Here is a 17,836-nt window from a genome sequence, read left to right on the forward strand (position 1 = left end):
GGGTCACCTTGGAATTTGCAGTGTCTGTGTCCCTGTCTTGTGCCTTGTTGGCTTGTGGGGAAGTTACAAAATAGGGTAATATAAAAATATGGAATTTAAATATCAAACAAAAGCTATTTGTCATCAACCATGCCTTGGTGAAACCACATTTGTTTTCATCAGCCTGATATTGCAGCCGTGTGGCTGCAAGAGAACCTGATGAGAGCATTTAGCTCTCTGGAAAGCAGTTTTGCATGAAGCAATTGCATTACTTTGGGGTATGTGATGCATGAACCTCTGGAGGCCAAATAGCAGAGGATCCAGGGGTGCATGAAGGTTACAAGAATCCCCAAAGCTGGGATTTACATTAAGAACATAAGAATGGACATTGTGGGTCAGACCAAAGTTTCACCTACCCCAGTAGCCAGTTTTCCAGAAATGGCCAATGCCAGGAGGTTTCTACTGAAAGTCTGGCTCCCCACTGGCCTTCATAATTTTTGGCTTATAGCTAGTGGCATGAGGTAACAGAAACAATGGATTTTACAAAGTCCCTTCTTAGCGGGTGGGAAGGTGCCTTCTTCTGGCTAACATTGCAGAGGTCAAAGATGAAATATTTCCAGGCATTTCATATTATCTCTTATGCCCTATTTTAAGACTTACACATTGTCTATAAAACACACAATGGAGCCCTGGAACATTGCCAGATGTGAAATGCAGCTAAAGTATGTCTCACTGAAGGCCTTGTGTAGATGTGAAATATCCAAGGGGACCTTTCCAGTGGTGGGGAACTTCCTAGCGCTTCACACAGGTCAGCCCCAGTCTCTGTTCTCTGACTAGCTGTCCATTGATTGATCTGATCTGAGCCTTACACTCACTGATGGGTAAGTAAAATCCGGGGAAACTAACAGGAGAAACCCAACTAATTGAAATAGTCAGGGCCTTTCACCCAGACTCTCTGTATTGCGGTGCAGTAACATTTCTATTGTGGTAGCACATAGGGTACGTCTAGACTACATGGCTCCATCGACGGAGCCATGTAAACTAATTTATGTGACATAGTCAATGAAGCAGGGATTTAAATAATCCCCGCTTCATTAAAATATAAATGGCCTCCGTGCTGTGCCGAAAATCAGCTAATCTAGCACAGTGCGGCAGTCTATACGCAGATCGGTCAGCATGGGAAGGAAGTGGCCCTGTCCCCAGCTCGCCACTTCCTTGATGGTGCAGTTGGACCCAGTGGTCGCTGTGCATTATCGCTGTCTCACTGCCCCTAGTGGAGACTGTGAGTATCGCATCCCTCCACTCAGCCCCCTCCCATTCCATGTTATGAAAACAATCGAATTCCAGGCACATTCCATTTTCTGGCACAATCAAATTAGGGTAAGAGGAAGCTGAATACCAAATTTGGTGGACTTAGCTCTTAGCATTTTGGAGGCATTCTTGAACAAACAGATGTGCAGACAGAAAGAAAAGTCTCTAAGATAGATAGATAGATAGATAGATAGATAGATTTAATATTTACTATAACAAACATCTAACAGAAATAACAATGTAGACATGAAATGAGCTAGTCTTTGTTATTTTTTTCAGATTTCTCTTTGAAAACACTTTGGTTTTCAAGTATTGTATTTAAAATAAGCTTTTGGTTGCCAAACATTGGGTAGGGAAATTGGCTTTTTGATTTTGTTTTATTTTCTTTTTTTGAAGGCTCCACAAAGTGACAAAGACACTGCTGGATCATATGAAAGTTTAAAAGCCACCACCATAAAGAATACCCCTTACTCTACACTTCCTGTGAGAGTCACGCCTTCCTCTGTAACCTCTGAGCTCTGTGAGTGATCCACTCCCCCTGGACTTTGCATTCATAGAAATCTCAGGCTGGAAGTGAACTCGAGAGGTCATCAAGTCCAGCCCCCTGGACTGAGGCAGAACCAAGTAAACCTGGACCATCCCTGACAGCTGTTTTTCCAACTTGTTTTTTAAATCTTCCAGTGACTGGAATTTCACAACCTTCCTTGGAAGCCTGGTCCACAGTTTAATTATTCTTACAGTTTGCATTTTTTCTTCACATCTAGCCTAAATCACTTTTCTTGCAGATTAACTCCAATAGTTCGTGTCCTACCTTCAGTGAGACTGAGAACAATTGATCCCCATCCTTTCACAACAGCCCTGAACATATCTGAAGGTTGTGATCAGGTCCCCTCTCAGTTTTCTTTTCTCAAGAGTAAACATGCCCCATATTATTAACCTTCCTCCATGGGTCGGGTTTTCTAAAACAATTTCTTGCCTACTATACCCCTTTTCATCAGTCCACCACCTCGCCAGCTATTCACAGTTTTGTAGCTGTCCACTCGATTTGTTGTTGCACAGTGTACTACTTTCATTTGTCTATTAAATTTCAAACAGCCCAATTCTCCAGTTTCTCAAGATCTGTTTGAATGGTTATCCCATTCTACAATGTGTTTGCAACCCATCCCAGTTTGGTGTCATCTGCAAATTCTATAAACAGTTGTGCTCTCACCTTATCCTAATTTCATCTAGACCACATTTCCCTAGTCTTACAATATGAATGTCATGAGGGACAATGCCAAAAGCCAGACAAAAATCAACATATATCAGGCCATGCTGCTAGGTGAAGTGGCAGAAAATGTTGCAATCTAAGGGCTGTGTAGCTCTTCAGAGCGTGATGTCTGTGCAGGGGAACCAGTGAGGAGCTGAGACCAGAGGACAAAACAGCCACAGAGCAACCTTCTCACCTTTCCCAGAGGGGGCATCATGTGGACGATAAACTTGGGCAGCCAGCGTGCTGTGTGTTCTCCAGCAGAATCCCGCATGGACGGAAGCAGCAACTGTCTGGGGTGAAGGGCTTTTTAAAAATGGTAATATGAGCTGCACACAAAAAGCCTCTTGCAATGTATGACAAGGCAGCTTTATTAGTCCTAGTACACTCATGAGCCATGCTACATATTCCTGAGATCCATTTATTGGTGTATTACCTATTTCCTAGAGAGGGCTGGAATTTTTCCAGCGCAATGCTTTTCCACTGGAAAATGCAGTTTCATCAAAATTGAAACACCTCAAAGAAACTTGTCAATTTTCACAAAATTCTGGGTAACAAAAAAAAAAAAAAAAAAAAAAAAGGTAAATGGGTTGTCGCCATCAGGTTGAAAGGGAACCTCTCTATTTTCCCTCCTAAAGTGGCTTTCTGTCTAATGTTTTAATGTTGCATTCCAGAATATAAAACTGCTGTCAGTTGTTGTCTGCGTATGTGTTCTCTCTGTGTGTGTCGTGCTCACATTGGCCATGTAGCCCATACAGTCCCGGGTCCACCGGGGTTGGGTCGGGAGGCACTGGGGCAGGAGGGATAAAGGGCCTACCCACGGTAAGGTGGAGGGTGGGTTCAAGCTGCCCAGTAAACCATTTTTGCCCATTTAATCACCTAATAAACCATCTTGTTAGTCTTTAAAGCGCTGCATAGTCCTGTCTTTTGTTTCCCAATGAAGGTTTTCACAGGATCAGAGTGATGCAACTGTGAAGTTCAGCTTGATCCATGATATTGTAAATTCAAATGTACATTTCCCACTGACTCTTGTTTAAAAACTCCTGAGATGGGGTGGACATTCCATAGGCCTCCTGGAAAAGTTTGTGTGTTAAGGAGCAACTTTAAAGAAAAAAGAGACCAGATTTCTCTAGCAAATGGAAGAAACACAGAATGTACCATCAAGTCCGTACAGTACGTGAACATACTGCCCTATAGCTACACATGCTACGAGGGGGAGGGTGGCTGGAGGCAGGAGATGGCTGGACAAAGTCTCTTCACGGTCTATTTTAGTGTTCCTCTCACCATATCCTGTGGCTGGGTCGCTGAGCGGGGTTAATGTGAGGTCAAAGACAGGGTTCTACATCAGTTCTACAAAACCACTGTACAGCTCAGATCTATTTATAGGCACTACATCTGTATGGGGCCTTTACAGGCTGCAGCAGGCCAGCGCTGGCCATTCCACAGTGATGGGCACCCAAGAAGACAGGCCTTTCTGGGTGCAGCTACTCATGCTTGCTAAAGGAGTCACACCATAGCCAGGCCCAGATTGGGCTCTGACCAGTTTACTGCTAGTTGCATGAGCGAAAGGAGCCAACCTGCTGGCTCTGCTGAAGCAATCAAGCATGTTCCTTTCTGCCTGGTCTGCACAGACTGAGCTCTGCTCATTTAGCTAAGACCTGATGAACTCTGTGGCCAGGTGGTGACCTCAGAAAAGGCCTGGCTTCCAGTCCCGGTAGCTAAATTGACTGAGCCTGACTCAGTGGACAAACCCTCGTAATGCTTGTGAAAATGCAGGCTGACACCTGCAGGGGAACCTTTTAACCTGCCTGGTCACTCAATCACAGATTTAAAAGTAGCCATTCGTTGACAAAGGAATTTCACTAACCAATTACAGAGACACTCTGCAGAACTTGGAATTCATCTACAGATCTGACACTGGTACCTTACTCTTGAACAACAACATTATCTGATTGGCGCATTAGAAAGCCAATTTCTCCCACCTTTAACATCTGTATTTTCATATGAAGTGAGTATTAAGGATGTTAAATATTGACTAATTGACTAATCGAATAGTGAATGCGTTTTGCATTGCCTATTCAATTACTTTGTAGGGCACCTCTGCCTTTGAAGTGTAGCAACAGTCCTAGGGCTGATGCTACACTTGAAAGGTGAAAGTGCCACATGGAACCTGCAGTCAGCGGGGGAGACTACCCTGCCGACCCCGGGCTCCGTGCAGCGCTCCCGCTTTGAACCACCGAAGGGATCAGCTGGGGAGTCCTGGGCTCCACACAGCCGTGCCACTTTGAAATTTTGCAAGGAGCCTGACTCCAGGCTCCCTGTGGAGTTCCAAAGTGTCAGCACTGTATGGAGCCTGGGGTCAGTGGAGGAGTCCCCAGCTGATCCTGGGCTCCACACGGCACTTTCACCTTTGAAGGGCTATTGCTAAGCTTCAAAGGCAGAGTGGGTCCGTGGACCACTTTGAGAAACACTGCTCTATTGTATACCCAATAAAACTGGGTATGTATTTTTGAGGTTCAGGATTTCCCCCTCCCATTGTGTTCATGAGGCATCAAAACTCTGATTATCACAGGCTCCAGACAACTTTTCTGAAGCTGATGAGCTAGTCCTGCTTTCTCAGACAGAAGCCTAGAAGTGAAGAAATACATTTCTGCTGCTACCCTAAAAGGGTTCATTAGCTATATACATTCTCATCTGGGTAGTTGATATTTGGGGTACATAGTTTTCATCTCGTCACCAGTATTACATATTGGACAAAACTGTCAAAGCACCAAAGTGACTCTTTTTACCCAGCAACTGGTTAGAAAAATGAATTTCCATCCTATGGAAAATGGCATTATTTTGACATTTTCTTCCATCCCCAATCAAGCCAATGGGTCAAAATACCAACATTTTTCAACAATGACAAGTTTTAAAAAAAGACTTGAGGAAATGAAAGTAAATTCAGACTGGAGGAAATGAAAAAAAAATGATTTTTTAAATCCAAATGAAATTGTTACCAAAAACACAAATTACAGAATCATGAATGGGAGTCGATATATACATTTTATGAGCAGTAGTCCAATAAACTAAATATGCCAAATGGATCCCTGTTATAGCCAATATTTAAATGGGATTTAACAAAGAGAACCCCTTTTACTGAATGCAGGGAACATTAGCTTATTGATTCTAACTATGTGTTCTCTTCTCTGAATGCCTACTTTTACTTCTTGGACAATATTTCTTGGATCAGAATATGTAGTTACTATGAATCAATCCTCTATTTCATTACTTCACCAAGAATGTCCCCTTCATATGCTCAACCCTTCTCTGAACCCCTCTCTCCGTTGCTGCCCTCGGTCAGGGCAGACCCATCTGCAGACTTCACCTCCCACTCTGAGCTCGGAGGGATGTAAAGAGGCATCTTACTCGTTCTGACTGGTCCACTATGCCTTGATGGGTATCAGACATCATCTGCTGCCATCTACCTCTTGGCTGGGACTTTTCTTCCCATCAGTCTCAAGTGATTTCAACTCTTAGCAAGCAGGACAGAAGAAACACATTTAACCTAAAAAGATTCCTAAAGATGCCTATTTAGCTCTTCTCTTTGAACAGTGGGGGAGAACACATCTAACCCATGCAGGCTGGAGAAAACATAAATATGATTTAGATTAGAATAACCTTCCCTCACCCCTTTTTTCTCATACGCTATGTCTACACTGCAGGGGGGGGCTTTTTGGAAAAAGGTACGCAAATTGCGAATCGCAATTTGTGTACCTTTTTCTGATTCTTTTTTCGGAAGAGACTTTTCCAACATTTGACCTATTTACATTGGGCGAAATGCGGGAAAAACCTCCTCTTTCAGAAGAGCCCTTATTCCTCATTTTATGAGGAATACAGGGCTTCCCAGTGCATGTGCCCGCTTTTTTGGAAATTGGTCCAAAAAAAGCGGATGCTTTCCCTGGATGTGGCAGCATTTTTTCAGGGTATCCCAGAAAAACTCTGTAGTGTGGCCATAGCCATAGAGCTCTGAAAGTCAGGTCCCTGCTTAGCAAGGTTCTTTTTGATAATTATGAGCCCTTCCCTTTGGAACAAATTTAGCAAGATCCTGCTTTTCTGTATTCCCACAAAATTACAAACATTGGTAACCATATTTTAGCTCTCCCTGCATTTAATAAAACAATAGCTGGGGTAGAGTCACAAATTAAGTTAATTACAATAAACAAAGTAACACTCAAATCTGCAAACTATCTAACAAATCTAAGCAAAGCAGGAGCAAACTGTATTTACACACCAACACACTCAGACTACGTCTACACTGGCATGATTTTCCGGAAATGCTTTTAACGGAAAAGATTTCTGTTAAAAGCATTTTTGGAAAAGCACGTCTAGATTGGCAGGACGCTTTTGCGCAAAAGCACTTTTTGCGGAAAAGCGCCCACGGCCAATCTAGACGCGCTTTTCCACAAAAAAGCCCCAATCGGGGCTTTATTGCAGAAAACAAATCTCTGCTGTCTACACTGGCTCTTTTGCACAAAAGTTTTTCGGAAACTTTTCAGTAGAGCTGCTTTTAGGTACACTGGTATCAGAGAAAGAATTTTGGTTGTTTTCTTCAAGCACAGCCAAAGGCTTTCTTAATTTATAGCAGAAGTGACTTTAAAACACCCCCTACACACCCACGGAAAGGAAGGGCTGTTAAATGTGAAAATTGGCTGAAATGTCTCTTCTCCTGTTTATTTGGCCATTCAGAACATGGGACTGACGCCTCCACAGTCCATTGTCATTGTCTGTGGTTCAGATCAAAGGAAACTCCTTGGTTTTTCAGTTTCAAACAGGAAGCTGGGGCTGAGGGATGGTGCAGGGAGAATGTAGTGAACCTTCGTTTCATACAGACAGCGGCAACACAGTCCACAGGAGATAACAAACCGACCTGCCTATTGTCACAGCCCTGAGAAGCAAAAGGAGATGCAGAGGTGAATGCAGCAGCTTCCTGTACCTGCTACCAGAAGCAACTCAGTTGGGAGGGGTTGTGTCTGATCTTCTGTGAATCCCAGTGGGCAAGAGGAAACCCGGAACAGATTCTGGTCTCCTTGTTGCCTCTCCTCACCAAATCTCCTGATGATCCCACTGCTGCTTCTCTGGCTTTGCTGTGAGTAGTGTGGATATTCCACCTTTTATTTTTAGTTGAGACTGAGAACAAAATATTTGAGCCTGGTCCCCTTAATTAAAAGGCAACATTTTAATAACTGGTCTAAAATTGAATTTAAGGGTAAGGTTTGCCAAGTCACCTAGGGGATTTCAACACACAATTCTCATTCACCTTAACAGGAATTGGGAGTCCAGATCCTTTAGGGCACACTTAAAATCTCAGCCTTAATTTTATACACATACTGAGACACACATATAAAGATTAAGATTCTACCATTGCAAATTCAGTGTAACTCCACTTGACTTACCTTTGATTTGAACTGTGCAAATTTGGGGCAGAATCAGACAGTAAGGAAATATCACTTGTTTAATCAAGATATCTCTGTTTAAGATCCACCACTATAGAATGGAACTTATTTTGGAAGATTAATAACCTATACATTGAAGATATAATCATTTAATTTTCCATTGGGACACCTACAATATGCACACATGAATAAAGAGCGTGAAATCTTCTTGAATAATCCAAAATGGAATTCAAAAGAAGTCATAGGGAACGTCTACCCTATTTCAAAATAACTAGTGCTATTCTGAAATAACTTAGTCCGCATCTACACAGCAGGCTGTTTTTTTATAATAGTATCTAAATACTGTCAAGTTGGAAGACTTCTTACTCCAACTCCTGTAATCCTCATTGTACAAGTTTGGGTAGCTTATCTGAAGTAAGCTCTGCAGTGTAGGAATACCCACAGTGATTAGAGGTGGCTGGATTCCACATATATTTATTTGTCATCTAAGAAACAAGGAGTCCAATTCTTATAATAAATAATCTGATCAGTTTTATTTGGCAAGTAAGAAAAAACACCATGCCAAATATTTATTTAAATCATTGGAAATAATTGTTGTACCTACACTGTATTTATTATTTTAAGCACCATTCTTTTCCTTTTACATGCTTTCAGTAGTTTAGTTGGCAAGCATCATGACTTTAGTTGCTGAGTTTAAAGAGAGAGCAGAATGGGAATTTTTCATGGTAGTGAAAGTTCCAGTAGTTGAGAATATGTTCTGACTTCATTTAAAAACAGCCTCACATTTTAAAAATCTTCCTCCGTTCACATACTCAGAATTTCCTTAAAACAATCTCCTTTTCAAATTCAAATCTCTTCTTAGTCACAATCTAGAAGGAATTTTTTTTATTTTCAATTGTTTGCCTTAAATCTCTTTAATCATCTATGTGACAGCAGAAAAACAGGCATGTCTTTCCAAGCAATAAAACAAAATATGACTGACTAATTTTCACATGGACAATTAATATATAATGGAATTTTAGAAGCAGCAATTTTCCAGGTAACTTGGCCTTTGTCTGATATGAAACAATTTCAGAATGGCTCAATTTTTTTCAAAGCAGACAACATGGAAGAAGTGAGCTAGGTCAATTGCGTAGCTTATTTCAAAACAGCTTATTTCGAAATGGGGAGCATCTACACAGCACTTATTCTGAAATAGAGCACCCTTCCTCTGGCTTTCCTTATTCCTATTACAATGAGGGTTGCAGGAGTCAGAGTAAGAAGTCCTCCAGCTTACAGTACAGGCAGTCCCCGACTTACATGGATCCGACTTACGTCGGATCCCTAGATACGAACGGGGTGAGGCAACTCCCGCACATGCGCAGCAGCATTCCCGGGCTCGCTCACCTGGGTCCTAGGATCCTCCTTCTCCTCGGGCCGGCTCCGACTGGGGTCCCACAGAGCTGCCGGGCAGAGGAAAAGTGCCTCCCCACGCCCGCTGCCCCCCTGCCAGCAACAGGCTGCCCCCACCCCTGAGCAACAGGCTGCCGAAGAGACAAAAGCAGCCTCTCTGCCCCTCCTCCCCTCTATACATGCCGGGCTCCCAGAGCGCAGCAGCGTCCCCGGGGCTCGCTCACCTGGGTCCTAGAATCCACCTCCTCCTCCTCTTCGGCCGGCTCCAACTGGCCTCTGCCTGCAGCAGCTGGCCACAGGGACAGGGATCCCGCAGAGCTGCCAGGCAGAGGAAAAGTGCCTCCCCACGCCCGCTGCCCCGCCCCCGCGGCCTCGCATTCTGCACGCCTCCCCCCTCCCCCCCTGCCAGCAACAGGCTGCCCCCTCCCCTGAGCAACAGGCTGCCGAACAGCAGACAAAAGCAGCCTCTCCGCCCCTCCTCCCCCTATACATGCTGGGCTCCCTGGGCAAACAAAGACTCCACCAAAACAAACAAAGTGCTGGCCTCATTGTGTTAGCAAAAAAAGGACCCTCCTCCTAGAACCCTGGGTGGTGTGTGGAAATAAAGCTATTAGCTCAAAGCATGGTGCAGAGCTGTTTGGTATTTGATGAGTTACTCCTTTAGTCCTGAGTTTGTCACAGGGACAGAAATAGATGTGAAATCTTCTGAACAGGGGAACAGACAGCAAAACAAACATTAGAGGGGAGTTAACCTTTCCCTATGCTATCCAAAATTAAAAAAAATGTTGGCTAGAGTTTCCCCTACAATATGTACCAGTTCCGACTTACATACAAATTCAACTTAAGAACAAACCTACAGTCCCTATCTTGTACGTAACCCGGGGACTGCCTGTATTTCGACATTATTTTGAAATAACTGCCGGCTGTGTAGATTTCGAAAAAGCATTGCTGTGCAGACGCCCCTCTAGAGTTTAATAGGGAATGCATTGTCTAGAATATTGCAAGGAGCTCCCAGGGTATGTCTACACTACAAAGTTAGTTCGAACTAACGGACGTTAGTTCGAACTAACTTTCCTAGGCGCTACACTAGCGCTCTGTTAGTTCGAACTTAATTCGAACTAACGGAGCGCTTAGTTCGAACTAGGTAAACCTCATTTTACGAGGACTAACGCCTAGTTCGAACTAGCTAGTTCGAACTAAGGGCTGTGTAGCCCTTTAGTTCGAACTAGTGGGAGGCTAGCCCTTCCCAGGTTCCCCCTGGTGGCCTCTCTGGGCACAACCAGGAAAACTCTTCTCCTCTCCCCCAGCCCCGGGCCCTTAAAGGGGTAGACTCTGGCCAGACGGCACTAGAGTCAGCCAGCCCTGCCAGGAGTCTCTGCCCCGAACCAGTGGCCCCACCATGAGCCAGGCGGCCAGTGCGAGTGACACGTCCCCTGCCCAGTCCCCCAGCACCCAGGGGCCAGCCAGGGGCTGTAGACGGCGCGCGGCCTCCTGGACTAGTGCGGAGGTCATGGACCTCATTGAGGTTTGGGGGCAGGCCCCCAACGTCCATGATCTCCGCACTAGGAGGAGGAATGCGGCCGTCTATGGGCGCATAGCAGCCGCCATGGCCACCAGGGGACACAGGCGCACCCAGGAGCAGGTGCGCATTAAAATTAAAAAGCTGCGCCAGGCGTACGCCAGGGCCACAAGAGGCGGCGCCACTGCAGGGGCTGCCACCTGCCCCTACTTCACTGCCCTCCACCAAGTCTTGGGGGGCAGGGCGGTCCGTGCCAGCCCGGGGGACATCGAGCCGGGACCAGAGGGCCCTGAGCTGGGCACACCAGAAGGGTCACCGCCAGCAGCGTCGTCCAGGGAGACCGTACCAGGTAAGTAGTTTGAATTAAGTAGTTCGGGGGGGAGGTGGGAGGGAGACCAGAGACCGCGCGCGTGGGCCATGTCTTCCACGGATCACGCAGACACCTGTGCACGTGCGAGCACGTGCCATGCCACCCTTGGGCAGGTGGCTCCAGCTGCGTGACACCCAGGGGCCATTGCCCAATAGTCACATGCTTGTGCAAAGAGACGTGACATGCTCCCGACCCCGGGGCAGGACCCAGCAGGATGATTTCCCTTCACATGTCCCCTCTACACGGAGGCAGGGGATATCTCCCCTTCCCCCCCGCCGCCCCGGCCACACTATACATGGCACAGGGACATGGGTGCGGTCTTGGGGCAGCTCCCAGTCCCGGGGAGAGCCAGACATCCTGACCATGGCCTCTGTACAAGCACAGCGGCTGTGACGGTGCAGGACATGGTCACCCTCACGTTGCGGAGTTGGGGAGGGGGCTGGGCATCATCCTCTGCGTCCCCAGGGAGAACTGACCCCTTCTCTTCTTTCTCTACAGCTGCACCAGCTGCTTGTGCAGGGCGCACCACCCCGCCCGGGACATGCTACCGCACCCGCAGCCTGCTCCGGACCGCCAGCACGGAGCAGGAATACTGGGACCAGCACCTTGGGGCCCTGCAAGCCGTGCACCGCACACTACGGTCGTGGATGCGGGAAGACCTGCAGGTCCGCCACGAGCTGCTGTCTGAGCTCTGAGGGCTGAGCACCAACCTGCAGCTCCTGCTGCAGAGCATGGTGCCCCGTGCTGATCCTGCACCAGCTGTCCCCCCAACTGCTGTCCCTCCTCCCACTCCTGCTCCCCTTCCCACCTCTCCCTCCTCAACCCCCACAACCTCTTCCTCAATGTCCACACCCCCCACCTCAACCTCCGCACCCTCCACCCCATCCCCCCGGGGACGCCGAGGCCCCCTCCCTCGCCGTACTGGGAGGCGGTCGGCCCGGTGAGACCCCCACCCCTGATCCTTCAGTTTCCCCACCCCCTCCTTTCCCTTGCTTCCCCCTTTCAGCTCCCTCCTCCCAGTTTTCCCCCTCCCCTCTCCCAGCCTCTCTGTTCCCCTCTCCCACCTCCTTTTCCCAGTTTCCCCGAGTTTTGTTAAATAAACAGAGTTTCTATTTTTGAACACACGTGTCCTTTATTTTGTACATCAATAAGAAGGGGGGCTAGGGAAGGGTAAGTGGAATGAGGTGAGGGAGGAATGGGGCACGAGCCCCCGATGGGGAGGACTGGGCTGGCTCTGTGGGCTTCTGGGGGTGGAAGCTCTCCTGCAGCCCCCCGATTGCCCCCTCTCCCCAGATGGCAGCCTGCGGCAAGTGCAGCCGGTCTGATGGCCGAGTGCTGTGATGTGCCCAGTGTGCGTACTTCGGGCACTCCAAGCCAGGACTGGTTTGTAAGCGGGGAACCCCTGAGAACTGTCTGTCCAGGGTTGGGGTCGGGACCCTTTAAGCGCAGCCCTCGGCTAGCCTGAGACAGCATCTCCACGCTCTACGTCCTCCTCTGATGCCCTGCCGGCACTGCTTCTGGCCATCCTTAAGCCCTGTTCAGAGTCCACTCAATGTGGACTTGCTAGTTCGAATTAGCAAAACGCTAATTCGAACTAGTTTTTAGTTCTAGACGCGTTAGTTCGAATTAGCTTAGTTCGAATTAACTAATTCGAACTAAGTTAGTTCGAACTAGCGCTGTAGTGTAGACGTACCCCCTGGGAGTTAAATTTTTGCACTAGTGTAAAGTCAGTTAAATTGGGACTGAGATCTTAGTTTAATCTAGGCTTGAAGAGAATTGGTGCCCCTTTATATAATGTTATTATAGCTCTGCATTTACCTGCTAGTATGTGATATTACTCAACATCATGTGTCATATGATGAAAATGTTAAAGGGGCAGAATGCATTTCCTTTCTTTTTTTGTATTTGAAACATCCAGGTGTCATTTTGCTCAACCACTCTATCATGTCTGCATTACAGCGATTTTTTTTTTCATTTGTGGACCCCTAAAATAATTCAAATGCAGCTGCAGATCCCTTTGGAAATATTAGGATTTGTCCATAATATTACACAGCTTTTACTGTCACAGCTGTGTCAGTACAGTTGTGTCGATAAAAGTCGAGTAATGTAAACGCTGCTGTTTGTGAGCCCTTTTCCTGACAAAATCATTCTACCACCTATGAGAAGGATTTGTATTGTCAACAGGAGAGCACTCCTGCGGAAAATGACCCATTTGCCACTGAAAAGTTTGTCTTTCAAATGAACGGGGTGTTAAGCCTCCGTGAATGACAAATGTTTTGTTGTTTAATTGGCAACATAGACAAAGCCTTAGATTTAATCTGCAAACCCACAAGGGACCCTGGATCATAGGCTATAAACCACCATTGTATTTAATTTCCTTTATATCTCATAAGAGAAAATAATATGCAGCTAAAGGTATTATTTATCTCTGGGTAACGGAGGTCAGAATGTGCCCTGACCCATTCCAGCAACAGGTGAGTCTGGATTTACCCAATAGCAGCATAGAACAAAGCTTGAGCCTGTGCCCAAAACTAAAATTGTGTGTTTATTTTAAAGGGGTTCATTTCACAAATCAAGAAATCTGCAGCTCTCCGGGTGAGTATTTGCTCCACATTCCTAGAACAGAAATAAAATAACACTGCAGAAAAAGCCTGCAATTTCTGAAAGACTAGCAATGAATTCCGGGGACAGAAACTGTGAGGAGCTGGGTGGGGTTATGTAGACTGGGTTAAAAATATTAATTGTTTATTAGATGAAGGTCTCTATATTGAGGGAAATTAATTTATTTACCAAATTCCACAGGAACATCTAGAAAAACACTGTGCAAAATACTTTGGCAGATAATTAATTTAATAGCAATGGCGTAATTGACCAAACAGCACAGTGATTGAAAGCTGATCAGCAGTATTAGCTTGTGAATTGCTCTTAATGAACATATGCTCTTGAGTATAAACAACCAAAAAAGGATGCAGTAAAACTAAAAGGTAAACCCTGGGCTATGCAGGAATAAAAATAAGAATAATGAAAAAGATGAATCACTGGAATTTTTTCCCTAAACCAAGGCCTCAGGCTTCTTTTCCGGATCCAAGTCCAGCCTGTTTTCCACACCTGCTCTGAACCCCTTGGATGGCTCTGGCAACCCATATAGGGAACTGGGATATAGCAGACTTTTTCATAAGAGTCTTTCAACCCCATTTGGAAATAGTGGATAATGCAGCGGGTCAGCAAACCCAACCTATTGCAAGCTTCTGCTGTCACAGGGGCCCGGATATGTTATTTTGCTTGTCTTAGATGGTGCCTATATAAAAATTTCCTCCCCAAACTTCCCATGATGCAAGGATAGATCAGTGTCATTTGGAAAATTAGGGAGAAAGAACCTGGCTTGTAAGAAGGAGTATGGAACACTGTCCATAGTCTGTCTAACCAGGAATTTATAATTCTGGGCTGTCTCTGACTTTATGAATTGGTGTGACTAGAGCACAATTAAAATCAAGGCACCCAGTTTTAGTGGCCGCTGATAAATTGGAACTATTTGTTACAGTTGGATAAGTAACTCTGAGGGTGCATCTACACAGCTGGGCTTTTAACTCAAAAAAGCTACACAAACTGAGCTACATCAATTGCTCAGCTTATTTCAAAATTGGGAGCATCTACACAGCACTTATTTCAAAATAGAGCTCTCCTCATCCGACTCCTTATACAACGAGGCTACGTCTAGACTGGCATGATTTTCCGCAAATGATTTTCATGGAAAAGTTTTCCGTTAAGAGCATTTGCAGAAAAGAGCGTCTAGATAGGCACAGACGCTTTTCCTCAAAAGCACTTTTTGCGGAAAAGCGTCTGTGCCAATCTAGACGCGCTTTTGCACAAAAAAGCCCCAATCGCCATTTTCGCAATCGAGGCTTTTTTGCGCAAAACAAATCTGAGCTGTCTACACTGGCCCTTTTGCGCAAAAGGACTTTTACCGAACGGGAGCAGCATAGTATTTCCGCAAGAAGCACTGATTTCTTACATGAGATCGTCAGTGTTCTTGTGGAAATTCAAGTGGCCAGTGTAGACAGCTGGCAAGTTTTTCTGCAAATCAGCTGATTTTGCAGAAAAAACTTGTCAGTCTAGACACAGCCTGAAGGTTACAAGAGTTGGAGTAAACACTCCTCTAGCTTGACAGTATTTCAACATTATTTTGAAATAACTGGTTGTGTAGAGACAGAGACAGAGGCAACAGACTGACCCCCCCCCCCCCACACACACACTTCCTTTCCTTCTATGGGCTCTTTGGGGCAACATTTCCATTGGGATTTTGTAAAGGCCCCAAAACCAGGCAGGTGACCTTATATATTGGGCCAAAATCTCTGCTAATGTCCTTAGAGCACTGGCAGGTTCCATCATTAAGGAAATAGACCCATTGTCTTTAGCCGAATGTTTTTATTACTCAGGTAACCTCTCTGCTCCTCAGCTACTTCTAGACAAGACATCCTCTGAGGAAGGAGTCAGCTTGGTCCTGAAGTGCAAAGTACCTGCCCTCTCTCCTTTTTCACGTGTTATTTTCTGCAAAGATGGGAAGGATCTTGGAAGCTGGCCAATGCAGGAAACCAAATTTGTCTACAGCTATCGAGTGAGTGTGAACAACACAGGGAGATTTACATGTCTGTATCAGCACAAGGATGATCAGAATCAGGAAAAGAATTCACTTCTAAGTGACTCCCAGAACCTGGATGTGACAGGTAAGACACTAAACTTGCCTTAATTATACAAATATTCTCCAATATTAGAGACATCCAAATGGGCTACATCAAAATGACCAATGGTTCTTCTAACCCTGTACACTGTCTTCCGACAGTCGCCAATGCTAGGAACTTCAGAGGGAATAATCCATCCCCTGTAATCCAGTCCCAGCTTCTGATGGGTGGAGGTTTAAGGACACCCAGAGCATGAGGTTGCATCCCTAACCATCTTGGCTAACAGCCATTGATGGGCTTGACTTTCATGAACTTCTTTTTTGAATCCTATTACTACTTTGAACATCACAACATCCCCTGGCAAGGAGTTCCACAGGTTGACTGTGGAGAAGTATTCCTTACGTTTGCTTTAAACCTTCCACCTACTGATTTCATTGGGTGCCCGCTAATTCATGTGTTATGTGAAGGAATAAATAAAATTCCTCTTTTTACCTACTGGTGCCGATTTGATAAAATGGACAAGAAGTGAGAACAAAGGGGCCCAAACAAATCTCCTGTAAAGTGGGTTGAGAATGTTGTTGTTTGTGGAGACAAGTCTCACAGGGATAGAAAGTCTAACAGATGTAATTGGGCATAAACTTCCATGGGTAAAAAAGGTTGGAGTAGAAATTAGAGGCAAGAATATATTATATATTACATTATATATTACTGGAAGTTTGACTGAGCATTGCATTTTTCTTCATTTAAATTATTATTCTGGGGTGGATCTGGGAAGTGGGGGGTTCAGTATGCAGGCTGCCCCAGGGGAAGAGAATAACCCCAGCCCCTCACACTGCAGCAGCTTGGGTGGGGAAGAGAGGGAGAGGTAAGAAGTGCCTACCCATAGTCGCTGCTGCTACAGTGAGCACACAACCCGGAAAACAGTGCATGTTCCCCGGGTGTGGGACAGACCGACACACAGACAAACAGACACACAGACAGAGAAATATATATTGGATAGCTGTCCCTTTCTCCACCCTTGTCCCCTGGCTCATTCCGCAGCATAACTCCCTCCTGCTAGACCTTTCCCTTTCCATTTTATGAGAAACAAGTGAATTCCAGGCTTATCCCCTTGTCCTGAGAAAATCAAACCCTGACCTAGCTTTAAGAAGAGAAAGCAGCATACCGAATGTGGTGGTCCTAGCTGTTACGGTTTAGGAGAGGTTCTTGAACACATAGACTCACTGATGGACGGAAGAATAGACAGACAGACACACCTTCCTCAAGTACATAGTAAGAAAATATATTATATTATATTATATTATATTATATTATATTATATTATATTATATTATATTATATTATATTATATTATTTCTTTAAGGTAGAGGTGGGGAATCTCAGGCCTAGGGGCTGAATACGGACCCCTGGCTTGCCTGGATCTGGCCCCTAAGGCTAAGGGGGCTCCCCCATCCCGAGTATTAGAAAGCTCATGCCTGCTGTGGAACTGGAGCACACAAAGTCTACTAGCCTGGACCCCATTAGGTTCTGGCTTGTGAGGGGATTGTGGGGAATGTCTTTCTCCTCCGTTAGGGGCCACGTCAGTACGGGGCTGGTTTTTCTTTTTTTGCTTCTCACTTGTGTGCAGCCCCAACTGATTTTTCCATGGGTCAGTGGCCCTTGACCCAAAAAAGGTTCCCCACCCCTGATGTAAGGTATCACAGGCCTCTTCATTGTTTATGGAGTGAGATGAGTCAGGGCACTGGTTTCTTTGGGGAGACCCCTGCCAGGGGGTTCAGGAATGTGTGTTTTGGAGCGTGCTTGCATACAGCTGAGCATGCTGCCCTGACTATCGCAGTCTAAAATGCCTAGTTCTCTCTACAGACCCCTCCCTATGGAGTCAATAGGAATATCTACTGCAAC

General features: G+C 45.6%; 1 protein-coding gene and 1 long non-coding RNA gene across 2 annotated transcripts; both read left to right on the forward strand.

Annotated features, from left to right (window-relative positions):
- Positions 1-7,481: 7,481 nt before the first annotated feature.
- Positions 7,482-15,900, forward strand: LOC149523292 (uncharacterized). The gene is made up of 3 exons (XR_016347259.1): positions 7,482-7,667; positions 13,812-13,850; positions 15,692-15,900. It is a non-coding gene; the product is annotated as an uncharacterized LOC149523292 (long non-coding RNA).
- LOC149523293 (uncharacterized) lies at positions 10,440-12,409 on the forward strand. The gene is made up of 2 exons (XM_089770023.1): positions 10,440-11,234; positions 11,754-12,409. Exons 1-2 carry the CDS (start codon positions 10,766-10,768, stop codon positions 11,948-11,950), a joined length of 666 nt encoding a protein of 221 aa, XP_089626149.1. The 5' UTR covers positions 10,440-10,765; the 3' UTR covers positions 11,951-12,409.
- Positions 15,901-17,836: the final 1,936 nt, after the last annotated feature.

This window comes from Pelodiscus sinensis, chromosome 18, assembly GCF_052426305.1.
Source record: "Pelodiscus sinensis isolate ZL-2025 chromosome 18, ASM5242630v1, whole genome shotgun sequence".
NCBI lineage: Eukaryota > Metazoa > Chordata > Testudines > Trionychidae > Pelodiscus > Pelodiscus sinensis.

Coding starts and splice junctions, on each gene's coding strand:
- LOC149523293 (XM_089770023.1), top strand. CDS start 10,766: ATGAGCCAGGCGGCCAGTGCGAGTGACACGTCCCCTGCCCAGTCCCCC. Junction 11,235..11,753: donor GTCCAGGGAGACCGTACCAG/GTAAGTAGTTTG, acceptor CTTTCTCTACAG/CTGCACCAGCTGCTTGTGCA.